This window comes from Neomonachus schauinslandi, chromosome 6, assembly GCF_002201575.2.
Source record: "Neomonachus schauinslandi chromosome 6, ASM220157v2, whole genome shotgun sequence".
NCBI classification, from domain to species: Eukaryota; Metazoa; Chordata; class Mammalia; order Carnivora; family Phocidae; genus Neomonachus; species Neomonachus schauinslandi.
This window is the reverse complement of record NC_058408.1, coordinates 48,391,986-48,410,871: the sequence shown is the minus strand read 5'-3', so window position 1 is coordinate 48,410,871 and position 18,886 is coordinate 48,391,986. Positions and strand designations below refer to the sequence as shown.

Sequence of the window (18,886 nt, the reverse complement as noted above, 5' to 3'; positions counted from 1 at the left end):
CATCATGCAAAGATAGTAATAGGGTAAGCACTTCCAATTGGATTTTCATAGGAGGGATTGATTTGTGTGCATTACTAGGCTGTGTAAAATGGTGTCCTTTTGGCACTAGCTGAATATAAATTTCAGTAAATGTTTTTTCTTGCTGCAGATTAGTGTAATACAGTGAAATTTTCTGTAACTGAGGGGAGACAGTGGTTGGGCGTCTGCTAATAGCCTGAAAGTAACTAATGAGGATGTGCATTCGGAACGATTGATTGAATAGCTGCAGTCCTGTGTGTTTCTTTCTCTTTTGCTCTCTGCAAGCTGTAGAGAGGGAGGGGAAGAGCAAGACACAGGGAGGGAGCGAGAGAAAAAAACGCTTTCTCTTAAGTGGAAGTAGCACGGATCCCAGGGGCCAGGAGGCCAGAAATGGAAGTTTAAACTGCATCTGTCTTTTAAAGGGAGAACAGCAGGAATCAAAATGTCAGTCTCCGGCTTATTTTTTAAGATCTGGAAGATAATACAGAGTACTTTTTTTAGGATGTGTTTTTTTTCCTTGTCCATGTTGAGATTATCTAATGTTATCTGAGAAGCTGGATTCCTATATGTCTGTCAGTTGAAGTGGAGATGGGAAGCAGTTGTGATAAAGGTATAATATGTATATATCTATCATCTGTGTGTGCGTGTGTATGTGCATATATATATGCATATATTTATATCACTCTCTGAAAAAAATTGTTTAAATGTAACCTTAATATATAGTGTGTAGTAATTAAATGAGAAAATATCACCTCATCTGCAAAATCCGAAGCTTGTTAGGTCAGTTTGAACAGATTTAGGATTCCAGAGTAAGATTTTAGTAAGGTCATCTTGCCAGCACAAGGAGAAGCTGATCTATTTTTATATCTGCATAGGCATATATGTTATTTTATCCTAGCAGTAGCTTTCAGTTGTCTCGTGGCCCTTTGGCTGCAGTCTGGCGAATCATCTTATCTGCACAGAACTGAACTTTGACCTTTGTGCAGACACCATCAAATCATATGCAACACAAGACTGTATTTTGTTAACAAGAATATCAAAAATTTCTTTGGATTCTATTAACTCCTATATTGCTGACATATAGAGAAGTAGATTCATACACTGTGAGATAGAGATAGTAAATGAATTATAGATATTAAACATAGCTTAGAAAAAATTACTTTTTACATGTGCACAGATATAATTATAACCTGTCATGCTAAAGCAGATTTCTTAAGCATGACCAGGTCTCCCTAGTGCCTCAATAGTTCAAATACCACAGAGATAGATAAATCATGTGGAGGTAGAATGTAACGTACCTTTAAAGCAAACGGATTTTTTTGTGGGGGAAGAAAACCCCACTAATTTTACAATGTAGTCAGAGATCCTCAAGTTTGTTTTCTTCATGGCATTTATTTCTTCTTTTCCAGAGGTGCCGGCAGAAAGGTCCCCCCGCAGACGGAGTATCTCAGGGACCAGTACATCAGAGAAACCCAACTCCATGGACACTGTAAATACCTCACCCTTCAAAGTACCAGTAAGTGCTCCTCTTCTCTAAAAGATATTTTACTTTTCCCTCCTTTCTCCTTAGAGTTAGAGACAGTTACTAGGGAATCAAAACATTTTGCTCAAGAATTTCCTTAGAATACTGAAGTTAAAGGACAGAGTTATCAACTTACATAGATTAACTGTGGTTAACATCCACTACTTTCAGCAGGAGGTTTATTAGATTTTAGGGAATAATTATTTATACTTGTGGGAAATTTCTAAAATGTATAACAAAATATGTTAAATTGAAAGTCCTCTGAACTAGAGTGCAAATCTTTGCAGGATGCCCTTTTATCAAGTTACGGGCGAAAACCTGTCACCGTTCCATAAAGATGGATTTTTTTTTTTTTTTTAACAAATGGAAGGAGTTTTTTGTTTTTTGTGTTATTTTTCTTGAGCGGGAGCATAAACAGTGAATGATGGGACTCCTAAAGTTGCAGAACAGACTATCAGAGAATTAGACAATTCTGAGTTCTAATCCTGAGACCTTGGCCTGTGCTTTCCTTAAGCCATCTTGTAGATGACCATCTAAGTGCTTAAGAAATGCCCTGGAAGAAATAACCCAGTTTAAAATATTCCTTAAACTGACGAGGCAGTACTAAGAATCAGTATTAAATCCTGAATGCTGAGCTTGGAAGGCTATAAGTGATCAGGTCAGCTGATCACCAGTTGCAGTCTGGGACCTTTTTGATATAACTCTGAGTAACCCAGATTTTAATCCACCCATTTTCTTTGTTTATTGAATAAGAAATAGACTAATTATATCATTTTATTAAAATTTATTGTTTTTAAACTTGAAAAAAATTACTGCCATGAAGTTGGTCATTATTGTAGGTACAATGGAAATCACTATAGAATAGAAGTAGACTTTTCTATTGGGAAAAAAATTCTTTTCTTTTTTTTTTTTTTTAAGATTTTATTTATTCATTTGACAGAGAGAGACAGAGTGAGAGAGGGAACACAAGCAGGGGGAGGGGAGAGGGAGAAGCAGGCTTCCCGCGGAGCAGGGAGCCCAATGCAGGGCTCGATCCCAGGACACTGGGATCATGACCTGAGCCAAAGGTAGACGCTTAACGACTGAGCCACCCAGGCGCCCCCAAAATTCTTTTCTTTTAATTCTGTTATGTTAATATGTTGTATTCTTTATATATTCCAATACTTTTTTTTTTTTTAGTTGGGATGACTTTTTAATTTGAACTAATATTTTGAGACATATAAGCTGGCATTGATTTGTAAGCTAACCAAAATGAATGTTTTATTTTGGATTAACCCTGAGGAGCAAGATTTGCCCTTATTGTATCTCAGTGCCTTGTAGAGTTCGTGGATATCTGTTACTGTGACACCTTTCAAATGTTTACCAGTTCTCTTGTTTTTAAAGATCAGAAGCAAGACTGGATTAATATTCTAACCAAATTATGACAGGAATTATAAAATAACAGATTTCATCCCTTTTACTGAATTTCTCTGTTCCATAGACATGGCTTCCCACTTAAATGTTTGGGTTTTTGTTTTATTTTTTAATGAATGACAAATACATTTTTTTTTTCCCTCTTCCCTCCCCTTCTTGTTTTCCTGATGGAAAAGAAATCAAATATAGTGAAACTGACTATCCGTACAAAGTGGTGAAAAGGATTGAGTTAGAATTTGAAATATTGATACCATCATGCTAGAATAAATTTAAATTTTTTTAAAAGTCAATAACTGAAGAAAGATATCCCTCTATAATAAAGAACATTCAAGTACTTATATTGAATCTGAAGTTCATGACTGGGCTTTTTAAATTTAAATTAATTAAGAACAACAATTTTCATTTATATTTAAACAGTGATAGCTGATTTAAGGTTTACCTTAATAATAAAGCTAATTATTCTTGAGTAAAAGTAATAAACCAATGATGCATATATATGACTGCTGGCACTACTTACAAACCATTTACTCAGTTGTTATTCTTCTGACAATCTCAGCCACCTCATGCGTTTAGAAATATTGAAGGAAAGAGGGACCTCTGACTGGCAAACTACAGTCACTAAGCCCATGCACTTAGCTCTCTAGGAGAATTTAACCAGTCCTTATCTAGACAATTAGTTGAAAAATAACTATCAGAACACCCTGTTGTAATTTTTCAAAAGATGACAGTGAGTTAAGGGAGGAGGCAGAGAAAATGAGAAGCAAGGAGTCATAAAAACAATCCGAATCCACTTAGGATAAAGGCAGATAGCCCAATATTTATTAGTAGTCCTTCAGAGTACCATTGTATTACAGGATGGATGGTGCATAGTGCAGTAATTGACATTGATAATAATGATCCTGAATCATTAAAAGGAAGTGAAATTATATTTCTTGTGCTGGGCTTTTTTTTTTTTTTTAAGTATAATTGTGTAGTATTGTGTGATACATATCCATTGAGAGTATTTTAAATCTAGAAGATATGCGATGCTTATAAAACTTGTTATCCAGAAAAATCTGGTTTGTGAAATACCTTATTCCATGATAATGCTGGATAAATAATTTATATTCTTTTAAAAAGAAACCAGAATATGCTGACTAGATGAGGCACTGCAGTACTTGGATGTCTGTGGAAGTCCACTGTATGTTTTAAATTTCTATATAATACCACTAGCTTATGTGACTTACTTAAATGTAATGCCAGTAAGAATTATGTCTAGTTTTCAGGTCAACACAAAATATTTTTGTAGTTAATATCACAACAGAGTCTCTGAATATGGGAAAGCACTACAAAAAGGAACCAAACTTTGAGATACTTAACTAAGTTAATTATACAGTAGCTCATGTTATTAACATGATTGTTTCCATGGAAGTGATCCATGTTAACTTTCTGAAGGAGCGGAAGTGAGATTTAAGCATAAGTTCTTGTGGTTCTAGGATTCAGGTGTCTTCACTGTGGTGAACAGCAGGTTCACTACTTACCCGGTGGACTCTCCAAAGGGCCTGTTCTTCCCAGCTCCATTTTCAGGCAAATACTGAAGAGCAGGTGAATAGTTTTTAGCAGGTCTTGCCTGAAATTATTGACAGTGACACACTTACTGAGTGCTTACTCTGGGCAGAGTATTAGTGATTCACCAATTATCGAAACTTTCTTGGCACCAGGTCCTGGGTAAACAGAAATGAACGCAACAGAATTTTCCACTCCCAGAGCATTTCTAGTCTAGTAGCAAGAGACAGAAAAATGACCAGATTCATAAGGAGGTGGATAAGCGTGGTGACACAGATTTTTAACAATGCATTGTGTAAGCTAAGGCTTTGCTGGGGAGCCAGTATTTGGGCTGTTTCAAAGGCTGAATGAAAATAATTGACAGGAAGACGAGTATTCCAGGCTGAGGCAATAGCATTTTAGAAAGACACACTTCATAAAGTGACTGAGGCATCCAGGGAACATAGAAAGGGTTCAGTGAGGCACGAGCCAAGAAGCATGTAGGCAAAAATGGCAAGAGAGAAGGATGGGGAGATAGGTTGGGGCAAGACTGTGACTGTTTGTCAAGCTTAACTAAATTTGGCAAGCATTAGGGATTTGTTTTTTGAAATATTTATCTTGGCTCAAAAGCTAAACCAAAAAGGAGCTAGTCTTGGACTCTCCAAAAGGGCCTTTTTCTTCCCACCTCCATTTGTATAAATACTGTGGAAGTACTGGTAAATTACTTAACTTTTCCCCAAGTGACTCTTTCCCTCTTACTGTCAATATCGCAGCTCAGGGTGATAGGTCAGGGACTGCCGGCCATTCAATAGAGGCCTAGCCCAGCACCCACCCCAGGCTATCAGCTGAGCCTGCTGGTAGTTCTAGAGTAGTGGTTAGCTTGAGATCCAGGAGAAGCAGGTGGGTAGGAGTCGCTTATACCCTGCTGAGTGCTGCTGGTGTGACAGGAAGGAGACATGGAATAACTATAGCAGTGAACCCAAAGCAGGGAAGCCCAAAACCTTGGTATATCTTTCTCATCTCCCAAAATGTGTGCTTTTAAAAACTTAAAATGGATAACCAGTACAACAGTGTATTCATGTATATTTCTTACTTAGTCTAAGGCATCTTTACAGCAGTGGTAGACAGCAGACTCAATAAATTTAAAAAATAAAAATAGGCATAAGAGGGGACTCATGTGGCCACTGAATGCATGAATGCATAGGTAAGGCAAGGTCTTTGTTCTTAGGAATGTTTCAGTGTATTTGTACTTTTATCTAATCATAGCCGTAAGGAAAAGCAGAGATCTGCAGGGTAGTTTTTCTGTTTCTTCTTTTCATTCCATATTTCTTTACCTTAATTCCAGTTGCAATTGTTTGTTTGTGGATTGTGTCCCTCATTAGACAATAAATATCTCCTCTCATCTTTGTGGCTACCTCAACGCCTAACACAGTACTTTGCACACAGTAAGCACTGGGCAAATAATTGTTTAATGGATAAGATACGCGTGAATTATTGAATGACGAGCATCAAGTGAGTATCTCACATTTACTCTCTTGGTATTATGGATGATATCCTCAGTCAAATGGATTACTGAACCATTTAATAATCACTAAGCAATCATTTGGAGTAAATGAGTACACCTGTGCAGAATAGTTACATTTTTTTCTTCAACCAAGAGAGACTTTAATATATATTTGGAATTCAGGGCTATGGTATTTTATGTATATAGTGTATACTGTGTCTACTTACATTGGGAAGTGAAACTACATAGAATTCTTTATTTAATGGTTTGTTTCTGTGGCTATTTCTTTGAGCCCTTTAGATGCCATACATATGTATAAGCTCACAATGTTTTTGCAGATCTGAGTCTTGACTATTAGCTTCTTCAAGAACCATTTGTCATTTGAATAGTTTTTGCCCCTCTTAAAGATGCTATTTTTCACTTTTTTTCTTTAGCACCTTGCTAGACTTTACATTTGTCATATTTGTGTTTTCCTTTAAGTAAAACATCCATTGTATGTCTTATACATGTTAAAACTACATTCATATTATATTACAGGGGTGATTAGGAAGAAATGAGTAAACTAATGAAAGTTATCCAGGTACTTAAATTTAATTCAGAAAGGGAAAATGATCACGCCTTGTAATTGTATGTATTTGTTTCACATTGCCTGAGTTTTTGGAACAGGCTTCTTTCTTTAATGTTCTATTTATAAAGTGACTATTGATATTTATGATTTTTATATCACTTCTCCTTAGACGATGCCATCAATTTAGCTTTGGCTAAAAGAAAGCTGCTTGTGTTCCGGGCCAGGTGCTTGGCTTAGTGTTCTCATTTCCATAACACAATGGTCTGAGTTGGCCTTCCATGTAAATGTAACACAATGCAGTTGCAGCTGCTTCGTTTGTATTAGCTTTGAGCTTGGCTCTGAAAGAATTCAGGCACTAAAATATATGCCAAGACAACCAGAAAGCATAGTTGAACTAAGGCAGTAGCTGACTATTCCTTTGTAACCCTTCTTGTTCCTGTCACAGTGACACCTGAGCATTCCCAATAAGGTAGAGTAGATACAAAAGACTGTCAAAAGATGAAAACTTTGCCTAGTTTTTAGAAAAAGCAAAGCTTTGGAAGAATAAATATAGACTAAGTTAAATTCTTATGTAAAAAGAAATGTTACATTCTTTCTTAAGTATTGAGATGTGAGGCTCAGTTGGTATTGGTCTCTGTCTTGAATAGAATCCTCAATAAGATCAATAAGATTTTCAATAAGATTTTTGTTTTTCCAAGTTAAACAAAGAGATGAAGCTTCATACCCACTTGATAAAGGTCAAATAGCGTTCGTTGTCAAAACCAGTGGTTTTCAACTCTGGCTTTACCTAAATATCACCTAAGGAACATCTCCAAAACCAACCAACAAACAAACGAAAAAACTGATGCCTGGGCTCCACTTCAAATTAGTTAAACCAAAATCTCTGGACTAGAACCTTGTATTTTGTATTTTTTGAAACCTTCCCAGGTGATTCTAACATGTACCCAGGGTTGAGAAACTGTTTGTCCAAATGATTGGTTAATGTATTAGGAACATTTTAGTCCATGTCTTCCTGGTAGACATCAGTACTTTCTTTTGTACCTTCAGGTCTGGCATAAGAAACTAATAAGCGATATTTTTTCAGTGCCCTGTTATTGCTCACAAATGCTGCATTGTATATTAGTTGTCCTTCCAAGTGTTTGACACCATCAGTTCAGATGACAAGTCTAAATTTACAGAATACTTTATTGTGGCATAGTGACCTCTGACCAGCCTGAGAATCTCAGTCTTAGGGGTGAAATAATCAATTTGAATTCATAGAAGCAAGGTGCAATACCATTTCAACTTTTGTATTCCTCATTGCAGCTGCATTCCTGGACGCTTAAAGTTCTGTTCTCTGCTACTTAAAGATTCTATATCCAACTTTTCTTCTCTTTACTGACCATCTGTATGGAGTTAAAATCCAAAGTAGATCACCCTGCAGTGGTACCTCTTTTTAATAGAGAGTGTATTTATATTCATGTATGTATGAATATATAATATATGGATATATTCATATTATATGTCTATCAAAATAATACTACCAGAGGTAAAAATAATATAATAAACAAGAATGTCAGAAAAATTATAGTCTGTAGATATTGAATATTAATTATACCTTTAAATCATTCTATAATCAGAAGGGGTATAATTTTTAATTTTAAGATTTTATTTACTTATTTATTAGAGAGCAAGAGAGAGAGAGAAAAAGCGTGAGAGGGGAAAGGGTCAGAGGGAGAAGCAGGCTCCCTGCTGAGCTGGGAGCCCGCTGCGGGACTCGATCCCAGGACTCCAGGATCATGACCTGAGCCGAAGGCAGTTGCCTAACCAACTGAGCCACCCAGGCGTCCCTAATTTTTAATTTTTTTAATAACATCCTAGAAAATATAAAATTTGAAGCAGAGACAAAAGGAATAAGGTTAGATATGACCCCTTACAGGAGATAGAAAGGAGATAGCAAAAAACCCAGGGGAAAAGGTAACAGGCATGGCAGGGAATATTGCCAAGATTCTCAACTCGAAAGAATGAAGGGAACTCTCCTCAATCTATGGTTATTCATAAAATAGGTTTGCAGCAGTGCTAACTAGTGAATATGCCAATGTATCTTGCCCAGGAGAAGAAAGAAGGCTATTTGAGAGAGAATGAGATGAACTCACTTATAGCTTATTCTTATGGGTAGTATACTATAAGCCCCTCTTCCTCAAAGCAAAGATATTTTTCTTCTGCTTTAATGGGGGAGTGGAGGCTTAACACCTTTCATTTCACAATTAGAAATAAATGTTTTGAAGGGCTAATGCCCATTTAAAATAACAAGTAGTTAACCTCTAAGTACAACTGATATTAGATGCTTTCCTCTTTGACCAAACTTAAGAAGCCAGAGATAGGGAAATGAAACCTTGCCAACTTTTCAATTTTGCTGGTGTTAGCTGTACAAGAAGATATTTTTGTACTTCTCAGCTATACCTGTACTCAGCAGGGTACGAGCATTGCTGTAAATAATAACACTGAGGGCCTTCCTACTGTCAGGCCCATTAATTCTATAACCAAAGCCAGGACCATTCCACTGGGTTTTTAAATGTATGTTTTATATTAAGCACCTACTAATTTCATTTTAAAGGAACTTCGTTCCCAGGTTATTATTTGATTATAATGTCACTACAAAATTTTTTGTCAGTCTGTTGTAGCTATAAAAGAAAAGGTTCCAAAAGGATTTGAATAGACATGTCCCCAAAGAAGATGTACAAATGGCCAATATGCACATGAAAAGGTGCTCAACATCATTTGCCATTAGGGAAATGCCGATCAAAACCACAGTGAGATACCACTTCATACATACTAGGATGACGATAATCAAAAAGAGAGAACATAATAAGTGTTGACAAGGATGTGGAAAAATTAGAACCCTCCTATATTGCTGAAGGGAATTTAAAATGGTGTGGCCACTTTGTAAACAGCTTGACAATTCCTCAAAAGATTAAACATAGACTTACAATATGACCTAGCAATTCTACTTCTAGGTACATATACAAGAAAATTGAAAACATGTGTTTATACAAAATCTTGTACATGAAGATTGTACAAAATCTTGTACATGCTGTTCCTAGCAGCATTATCTGTAACAGCCAAAAATTGGACACAGCCCAATGTCCATCAGCTGAAGAAGAATGGATATACAAAACGTGCTCTCTCCATTGTTCACCCATAAAAAGGAGTGAAGTGCTGACATACACTACAACATGGAAGAACCTTGGAAACATGATGCTAAGTGGATGAAGCCAGACACAACAGGCCACACAGTATAGGATCTATTTATGTGAAATGTCCAAAATAGGCAAATCCGTAGAGAGAGAAACTACATTAATGGTTGCCAAGGGTTAAGGAGAGAATGACTGCTGATTCATATGGGATATCTTTGGGGAGTGATGAAAATATTCTGGAATTAGACTGTGGTGACTGTTACACACCTCTCTGAATAGACAACCACCACTAAAGTGTGCACTTTAAAAGAGTGAGTTTGGTGCTGTGTGAATTTCAATAAAGCTGTTAAAAAACTTGAGAAAAAAGCATAGACAGTTATCTGAATGCTTCTTAATATTGATTACAAGTAGAAGTGATAATATTTTGGAAATACTGGGTTAAATGAAATCTATTTTGGTGAGGAAAAAGGACAACAAAATGCATTTCGTTATATATTGGCAGCTGCTTTTCTACAAGTTCTTTTTAGGTGCTCATTAGTGATACTTTGCATATTTGCATTTTTATGCAAACTACCATAATTTTGCCTGCTATAGGGAAGCTAGTATAGCTTCATACATTTTTACTAGATATCGAAATAGGAAGCATGACATTCGGTTATAAAAGAAAAAAATTATGGCAGTCATACGAATATTTTTTAATTTTTGCAAATTTTTATATCTCGTTACTCGTATCTTATCTAGTATACTTTATAATCTCTTCCATAAGTTCATGTCTATTAAATAAACTGCTTGACTTTTTTCATTTTGTGTATAGTCCACCTTTGCCTCTAGAGTCTTTTATGATGTTTTAGATGTGGGCTTGTTTAATGGGTTAAAGCTGAGATCTTCAAAGGACCTTTCCATGACTTTTTGTATAGTAATGAAATTAATGATCAACAAATCAGGAAATAGGAAGCGATGTGGTTTTTTGTTTATTTATTTATTTATTTGTCAGAGCACAAGCAGGGGGAGCATCAGGCAGAGGGAGAGGCAGACTCCCCGCGGAGCAGGAAGCCCAGTGTGGGGCTCAATCCCAGGGCCCTGGGATCATGACCTGACCCGAAGGCAGCCACTTAACCGACTGAGCCACCCAGGTGCCCCTAGCGATGTTGTTTTGTTGGAGAATCTTCTTCCAAATAGTCCTCTGGATTCAACTAACACTTAGTTCTGATGTCCCATAGTAATGTAAATTCAGCTTACCCCAAACTGTATTCACTTATGTTTTCCCCCCTGAATTTCCAACTTTGTAGTACTACAGATTTCTTCAGTTCCCAGAACCATAGTATTTTCTTTCCTCCCATATTCGATTACCAGATCTTCTTCTCTTCTCCTCTCTTCCAATTCATCCATCCAACTGTTTCCCAGCCCCACTGCCACTTACTTCAATTATCCGTGCCTGTTAAAACATTCTTCCCCTGAACCAGTACCAGGACCTGCTTCATGAGCATGAGACCAGTGCAGTGCACAGGACCTAGACTCAGAAAGGCCTTATGCATGGAGTTTAATGTTCTATGGTTTCCATCCTAAGATTCTTATTGATCCGTTTTTGGATTCATGTTCTATTAAGTGAGGTCTAATGGGACAGTGGAGCATGTGCTGGGACTTGGAGCCAAGGCCTGGCACCACCTCCTGTTGCCTCCCTGGGATGGATTCTATACTGCCCATTTCTCCACCCCTGGAACCCCAACCAGCCTCTCCCATCTGCCGCATCCAGCCCTAGCGGTCACTCTCTGACCCTGGCATGGGCCTTTATACAAGCATAAAAAAGATAGGGGTTAACCTGCACACTCTGTGGCACCCCAAGGCAGCGCTTGGCAGGACTGTCTTTGCTTGTCAGCTTCACTGGTGTCTGTCAGGTGGCCAAAGGCCACAACTCATTTGGGGCAAGCCTCTTGCCCATCCCCAAGCCAGACACCTAGTGAGTTGCAGAGGCAGCCGTGGGAAGGGAAGAAGCCTGGCTCAACTTCCCTACCCTGGGCCTGGGCATGATACGTGGGTTTATTGGCTAGGGAAGGGCAACCTGGCAACCAGTGGGCCACCCATATACTGAGTCGTGGGCAGGGGCCCTGGGCACCTGTGAAGATCTGCCCTTGCCCTGGTGCCTGAGGGAGCATGACATTAAATAGCGAATGAAAAACACCAGAGCAGATGGAGAGAGAGACGGCCAAGAAAGCAAAGTTTTTTCTTTTAGTACTTTTAATGGCCCTGAGTTCCTGCCTTTTGAACAAGGGCCCTTGTATTTTGCACTGAACCCCTCAAAATATGTAGCCAGTTCCATCTAGTACAGTAGAGACTTTAACTCATCTCCTGGCCTCCAGCACCTCTGTCCCCACTTTAGCCTTCGCACTGCTGTTCTAACTCTGATCATTTCTTGACTGTCCCTTGCTCAAAGTCATTTAGTAGTTCTCTATGGTCCTGTGCCCATGGACATGACCAAATATTATACATTTTATTTGGCTTGCACAGTGAGTTCTTTCCACTCTCCTCTTTCTCTCCCTTCCTTCTTCCCCTCATTTAAATATTTCCAGACAGACCTAGCTTTTCCATCAAAAAGCATCAGTCACCTGCTGAAAGCTTTTGAGTTTGACTTGTGTTTTATAGGATGATAAAAACCAAAGTTCACTTGGCATAGAGAACCTTTCATTGTCAAGTGTTTGGCTGCCCTTCCAGTATAATACCCAATATCCCCATCCCCACCCCCAGATCTCTCAGCCTCCAAACTTAGAGGGTGCTCCATCTTAGTGCTCCATTTTTCGCAAACTTAAAGAGTTCCCCAAACAAGTTTCTTCGGCTGTATTTGCACATTTCTGCCTAAAAAGGCCACCTTCTATGCTTCCTAAAAGTATTCTCATCCTTTAAAATTCAGCTCCAGTGTCTCACTACCTCTTCTAGGCAACATTAGCCTTCACCTTCCCTGTCCTTCCATAAGAATGTGCATTTATTGGTTATATATAGACCCTTTTGGAGGGTCATTATTTGCATGGTTCCTTTCCCTGGCCTGTGATATTCTAGGTGGTGGTCTCCAGAATAGGATGTATATACCTCAGAAGGGTATTCAATATGATCCGAGTTGCAGATAGAAAATAATAAATATTTGATTTTTTAAATTTCATTCTTTAAATTGTTACGTTATTGAATGTTTTATAATCATACATTAGAACATTCTTGTATTTTGTAAGTAAACAGTTTTAGGAATGCATACCAACAATATTTTACTCATTTGATACATAGTCAAGACAATTTAGAAACCGGTCTTCTAGAAGATCAGGACTGTATCTTGTTAATCTTATAATTACAGGACTGACCTTTTCTTTTTTCTAACCTGTTTATGAAAACTCACTTAATGTATAGGTGACTCATGATTACCTAAGGTACGCCCATTGCAAAGACATTAACCTCTTAAGCCGTAACATCTCCGTCATTACTTTAAAATTAATCAACATTGTGAAATTTTTTAAGGGTGTATATTAATCTGTTCAGTAAAATAAAATTAAGGGAGGAATGTAGTGAATAGAAGGGAATAATTTTCTTTCTGTGGAAGTCCTGTGAGATTAATGATAGAGTAACTAGGGCATCTGGGTGGCTCAGTTGGTTAAACGACTGCCTTCGGCTCAGGTCATGATCCTGGAGTCCCAGGATCGAGTCCCACATCGGGCTCCCTGCTCAGCAGGGAGTCTGCTTCTCCCTCTGACCCTACCCCATCTTGGGCTCTCTCTATCTCACTCTCTCTCTCAAATAAATAAATAAAATCTTAAAAAAAAAATGATAGAGTAACTAATGGGGACTATCTTAGTTGGCTTCTTACTCAAGGAATAATTGGATGTATAGGAATATGGTCTGCTCTCAACTCTACAAGATAAATGAGGAAAAGACAATAGCTCCGGCAGAAGTGAAGGTCAGAACCCCATGATCCATCCTTAGCTACCTGGGCTCATATCTTATGCAGTCAGTGAGACCATTATCACTCAAGAGCTCTTCTCCATTAAAATCGGGTGCCTACCGTTGGAAAAGGCTCTGCACTCTTCTGACCGTATGATCTAGGGTCTGTGTTACCTGCCTTTGAATTCTGCCAGAGTATCAGATTTTATATTATTAGCATTTAGGAACTTGTACCTAAACAGGCAAAGGAGTGAGAAGAGCTGTATTTGTTTAATGTACGTTTAGTTAGTGTCTCACATGTGTGACCAAGAGCAAATTGTTTGGCCTACTCTAAGGCTATGATGCCTTTCTTATGGTAATGAAATACTACACGGGTATTTTAAGATCCTTGAAGGTTTGCAGGGGGAGAAAAAACTACTGTATACTAAAGATCAATAGGTTAATATTTGGGGCCTAAATTTATAATGAAAAAAATATTTGCAGCATTAGAAACAGTACAGTTAGGAAATAGCTGCTAGAAGTTATATAAATATGCCTAATAAAATCCTTTCCATGATGTTTTTCTCCTTCCCTTCCCCATTTTATTCTATATTAAAAAAAAAAAGCCATCCTGATAGACATTAGTAAAGAATAATTATATTATTTTATTTGTATCTTTTGCTTACTGCCATTTCGATAATATGGGTTTCAGGTGCATTTTGTTTCACCAGAGACAGTAAGAATTTTATTTTTTTAAATGACTACTAGGCTCCAAAGCCCCCCTCCATCTGTGATGCTTTTATTCTTAGAGTCCTAGAAATGAGAGATGGAAAACTTCAATTAAATTCATCTAGTCCATCTCCCCTGACAATGAAAAAGTCTCTCTCACATTATATTATCTGATGCTTTTTCAGGCTTCCATGATAACCTCTGGGAGACTGTCCAATAGACTAATAGACCTCACTTTGGGAGAATGTTCTCTTTCTTAGTTTTGACCCATCATTTCTCATTATTTTATCCCTCAAAGCCATTTTTCTTATACTCATACTCGGTGAACTTAAGATCCGCAGTCTCTGCCAGTCATAAGAAAATCAACATACATCTCATTAGCGGGAACTGAGGTGGTCTCCAGAAGTGAATATTCCTGATACTAAACTTTTCCTCTTTAAACACAGATTTAGCTTAATTTTAATCATTTTAAGGAGTTTTTTCCCTTGAATGTATTAGATATTTTCACTTTCTTGAATGTATTGGACTTTTCTTAATAATTCAGGTTAATCATTAGCATTCTGCAAGTATGTATTAAGTAACCCACTGTATGCTAAGCATTGAAGAAATACAAAGATGAGCTCAATAATGTTTGCCTTCAGGAGTTAAGACTCTGTAGGGAATATAAAATAGGAGTTAAGACTCACTAGGGGATATGGCATAGGAATAGAACTAATTATTGGTCAAGACAGAGGAAAACAGTAATATAAACAAAAGAGTTTAGATAATCAGAGGCAAGAGACTATAACTCCTATTAGATCAGGAATGGCTTCCTGAGGAGTTGGCATTTGAAAGAAATAGTGTAGGGACAAATGAGTGGTCATTTGGGAAAAAAGATAAAATTAGATATGTATTTCACACCTCACATAAGCATGAACTCCAAATGGATTAAGGATCTAAATGTAGAATAAAATGAATAAATAAACCATACAAGTACTAGAAGGAAACATTGATAACCTTAATGTAGGAAAAAACTTTTGGTAATGGTTACTACTGAAAAGCCAGAGGCAAAAGTGTTTTTAAAAATTCTGTGATGGGGTAGCTAGGTGGCTCAGTCAGTTGGGCATCCGACTCAGTTTTGGTTTGGGGTTGTAGGATCGGCCCCACGCCCGGCTTATGCTCGGGGCAGAGTCTGCTTAGAATTCTCTCTCCCTCTGCCCCTCCCCTAGTGCGTGCGTGCACTCTCTCTCTCTCTGTCTGTAAAATAAGTAAATCTTTTTTTTAAAAATTGTGTGGCAAAAAAACATCATAACAAAGTTAAAAGACAACCAGCTGAGAGAAAACATTCACAACATATAAAGAACTATTAAAAATTGAGGGACAGGGCGCCTGGGTGGCTCAGTTGGTTAAGCGACTGCCTTCGGCTCGGGTCGTGATCCTGGAGTCCCGGGATCGAGTCCCGCATCTGGCTCCCTGCTCGGTAGGCAGTCTGCTTCTCCCTCTGACCCTCCCCCCTCTCATGCTCTCTGTCTCTCACTCTCTCTCTCTCAAATAAATAAATAAAATCTTTAAAAAAAAATTGAGGGACAAATGACTAAAACCCAATAGAAAAACTGGGGGGAAAAAGTATGAACAGTAATTCCCAAATGCTATAAAAATTATCCTGAACATATAAAAAGGAGTGTTCAAACTCACTTATAATCAGAGAAATGCAAATTAGGCTTTTAGGCTAGCAAAAAGTATACAGTTTGACAACAAAGTTAGTTGGTGAGATCATGGGAAACAGAGACTCATACATTGCTGATGGGAATACAAACTAGAACAACCCTTCGAGAGGGGATTTTGGCAAAACTACCGATGTGCAATCTCACTTCTAGCAGTCTACCCTGAAGGTACACATCCATCAGTATGAAAACACAGATGCACAAGGTATTCTTTGCAGCATTGTTTATAATTACAAAAATATTGGGAACAACCCAGATGCCCACTCGTAAGAAAGTAATTACATAAACTATGTATGGAAGGAAGGTAGAATAATGGCCTCCAAGATGTCCACATCCTAAGACACAGAATCTGTGAATATGTTATTTTACGTGGCAAAAGAGACTTTTGCAGATAGGAGTAAGGCTAAAGACCTTGAGGTGAGAAGAGTACCCTAGATTGTCTAGGTCGGTTCAATTTAATCACAGGCTTTAAAAACAGAACCTTTCAGAAAGATGCAACATTACTGGCCTTGAAGATGGAGGAAGGGGACCATAAACCAAGGAGTGTGGGTGGCCTTTGGAGGCTGGAAGAGGCACGAAACAGATTCTCTCCTAGGACCTTCAGAAAGGAATAAAGCCCTGCAGACACCTTAATGTTAGCCAGGTGAGACCTGTGTTGGACTTCTGACCTACAGAACTGTAAGATAATAGATTTGTACTGTTTAAGCCACCATGTGGTGACAGTTTTTTACAGTGGCAATAGAAAATGAATACGATGGAAAAACTGGTGACGTTAGAATTGGATCTGTAATTTGTTGATGTGCTACCCTATGTTCATTTTCTTATTTTCATAATTTTACTATGGTTATGTAGGATGTTAACGTTAGGGGAAGTTTGGTAAGAGAAAACTCTACTATTTTTCCAAATTTTCTGTAAATCTAAAATTATTTTACATAGAAAGGAAAAAACATCAGGGATTCCTTCCCTTCTCAAGTTGCTTCCACTATTCCATCTCACTAACATCGTATCCTTTTAAAAAGTTGCCATCTCTCCATGGTATTTGTGAATTTCCAACCAAGCTTTTAACTTCGTGGTTCCCAAACCATATGTCCATGTAAGGACTTGTTCACACGTTTTTTTAGCAGATTTATTCTTTTTTTTTTTTTAAGATTTTATTTATTTATTTGATAGAGAGAGAGCAGGAACACAAGCAGGGGGAGTGGGAGAGGGAGAAGCAGGTTTCCCGCCGAGCAGGGAGCCCGATGCGGGGCTCGATCCCAGGACCCCGGGACCATGACCTGAGCCGAAGGCAGACACTTAACGACTGAGCCACCCGGGCACCCCTAGCAGATTTATTCTTAATAGACCCAAACTGGAAACAACTCAAATGCCCGTCAGTTGGCAAATGGGTAAACATATTTTGGAATATCCATATGTGGAATCAAAAGGAACGGACTACTGATACATGCAATAACATGAATCAATTCCCAAAACAGTGTGCTAAGTGATAAAAGACTCCATTCTGCATAGTTCCATTTATATAAGAGTATGTAAAAGATAAAACTGTAGGGACAAAGCAGATTAGTGGTTTCTAGGGGCTGAGGTGGGAGGAATGGATTGACTGTAAAGTGGCACAAAGAAATGTTTTGGGTGGTAGAAATCTGTATCTTGGTTGCAGTAGTATATACATTTGTTAAAACTCATCAAATTGCACACCCAAATATAATGAATTTTCCTTTTGTAAATTATACCTCAATAGACCTAATGTTTTTTTTTTTTAAAGATACATTTAAAACAAAAGTTGAAAGTAAAAGGTTTGAAAAAATTTAACAGGAAGGTAATAATCCAAAGAATCCAGAGAATCATTGGGTAATTGTTAAAAATGCAGATCACTGTGCTTCACGCCCAAAGATTGTGATTCGTCAGCTCTGGGCTAGAAAAACAATTGTGATTTATTATAGGACCTTCTTTTTTTCCCTTTGACACTTTAATTTGCCAAAAAAAACAAACAAAAGTCCCCACTAGGGGGGAAATCCCCACACTGAAAGTGCTTGTTAACTATGAAGCACTTTGCAATGATTTGTTTTGTCGTTAACCTTGTTACCTAGAGTTTCCCTTCGTATTTGGACTTCCGATAACTGGAAGATAAACTAAGGAAGTAAAATATGACTGGAAAGTAGAGTTTAACGTTTCCAGTTACGCTTCCTTTTCCTTCTTCCTTGTTAATTGCCTAAAACTGGATTCTAGTGAACATTTTCAGAACATCTATAAGTTCCTAAGGTCTATTAAAAGAGTAAGGAAGGAAATAATTTATACAGGACATCACCCTTCTCAGGTAATTGCAATCCATAATTCCATGAACTGCTAAAATACACAAATACACAGAAATGAATTTACTAATTAAAACTTAGAAAAGCCAGAATGAGACCATTCTCACCTGGGTCCTTTCTAGTTGACAAGGTAGCATTTTCTTACTGTGAGTCATGTAGTATTTTAAGGAACTGCTCTTAAAATTGCTTAAATCACCTAGATTTCCCTAATCCCTGGTGTGGCCACTGATTAGAAAAAGTCTCACACAGGATGGCCCTGGCCTTGTGTTGCACATAACCCTGCTTCTGTGCGAAAGGTGATGACATGTTTCTCCGCCTCCATTTCTCCACGTCTTAAGGGACGCGGGCAAGTCAGCGGCTCTCGTTACCGTCATGGAGGCTTCTGAGAGTGGCTACGTGGCAGCCGTTTCATTTCGGTTACCAATCAGGCCCTGATAGCCAATTTCAGTCTTCGGGGGTTACTCCAGTTTGTAGGTGGTGAACAACTTACCCTTCTCTTAACATTGCCCAAGCTCCAGATTAA

General features: G+C 38.0%; 1 protein-coding gene across 2 annotated transcripts in view; it reads left to right on the top strand.

Moving 5' to 3' along the window:
* RASAL2 (RAS protein activator like 2) overlaps positions 1 to 18,886 on the top strand; it is a 350,264-nt gene that overhangs the window by 265,901 nt on the left and 65,477 nt on the right. For both annotated transcript variants that reach the window (XM_021682604.2, XM_044916396.1), the window contains exon 4: positions 1,428 to 1,534. In XM_021682604.2, the coding sequence (XP_021538279.2) occupies positions 1,428 to 1,534 (107 nt within the window). The remainder of the gene's footprint in view (positions 1 to 1,427; positions 1,535 to 18,886) is intronic.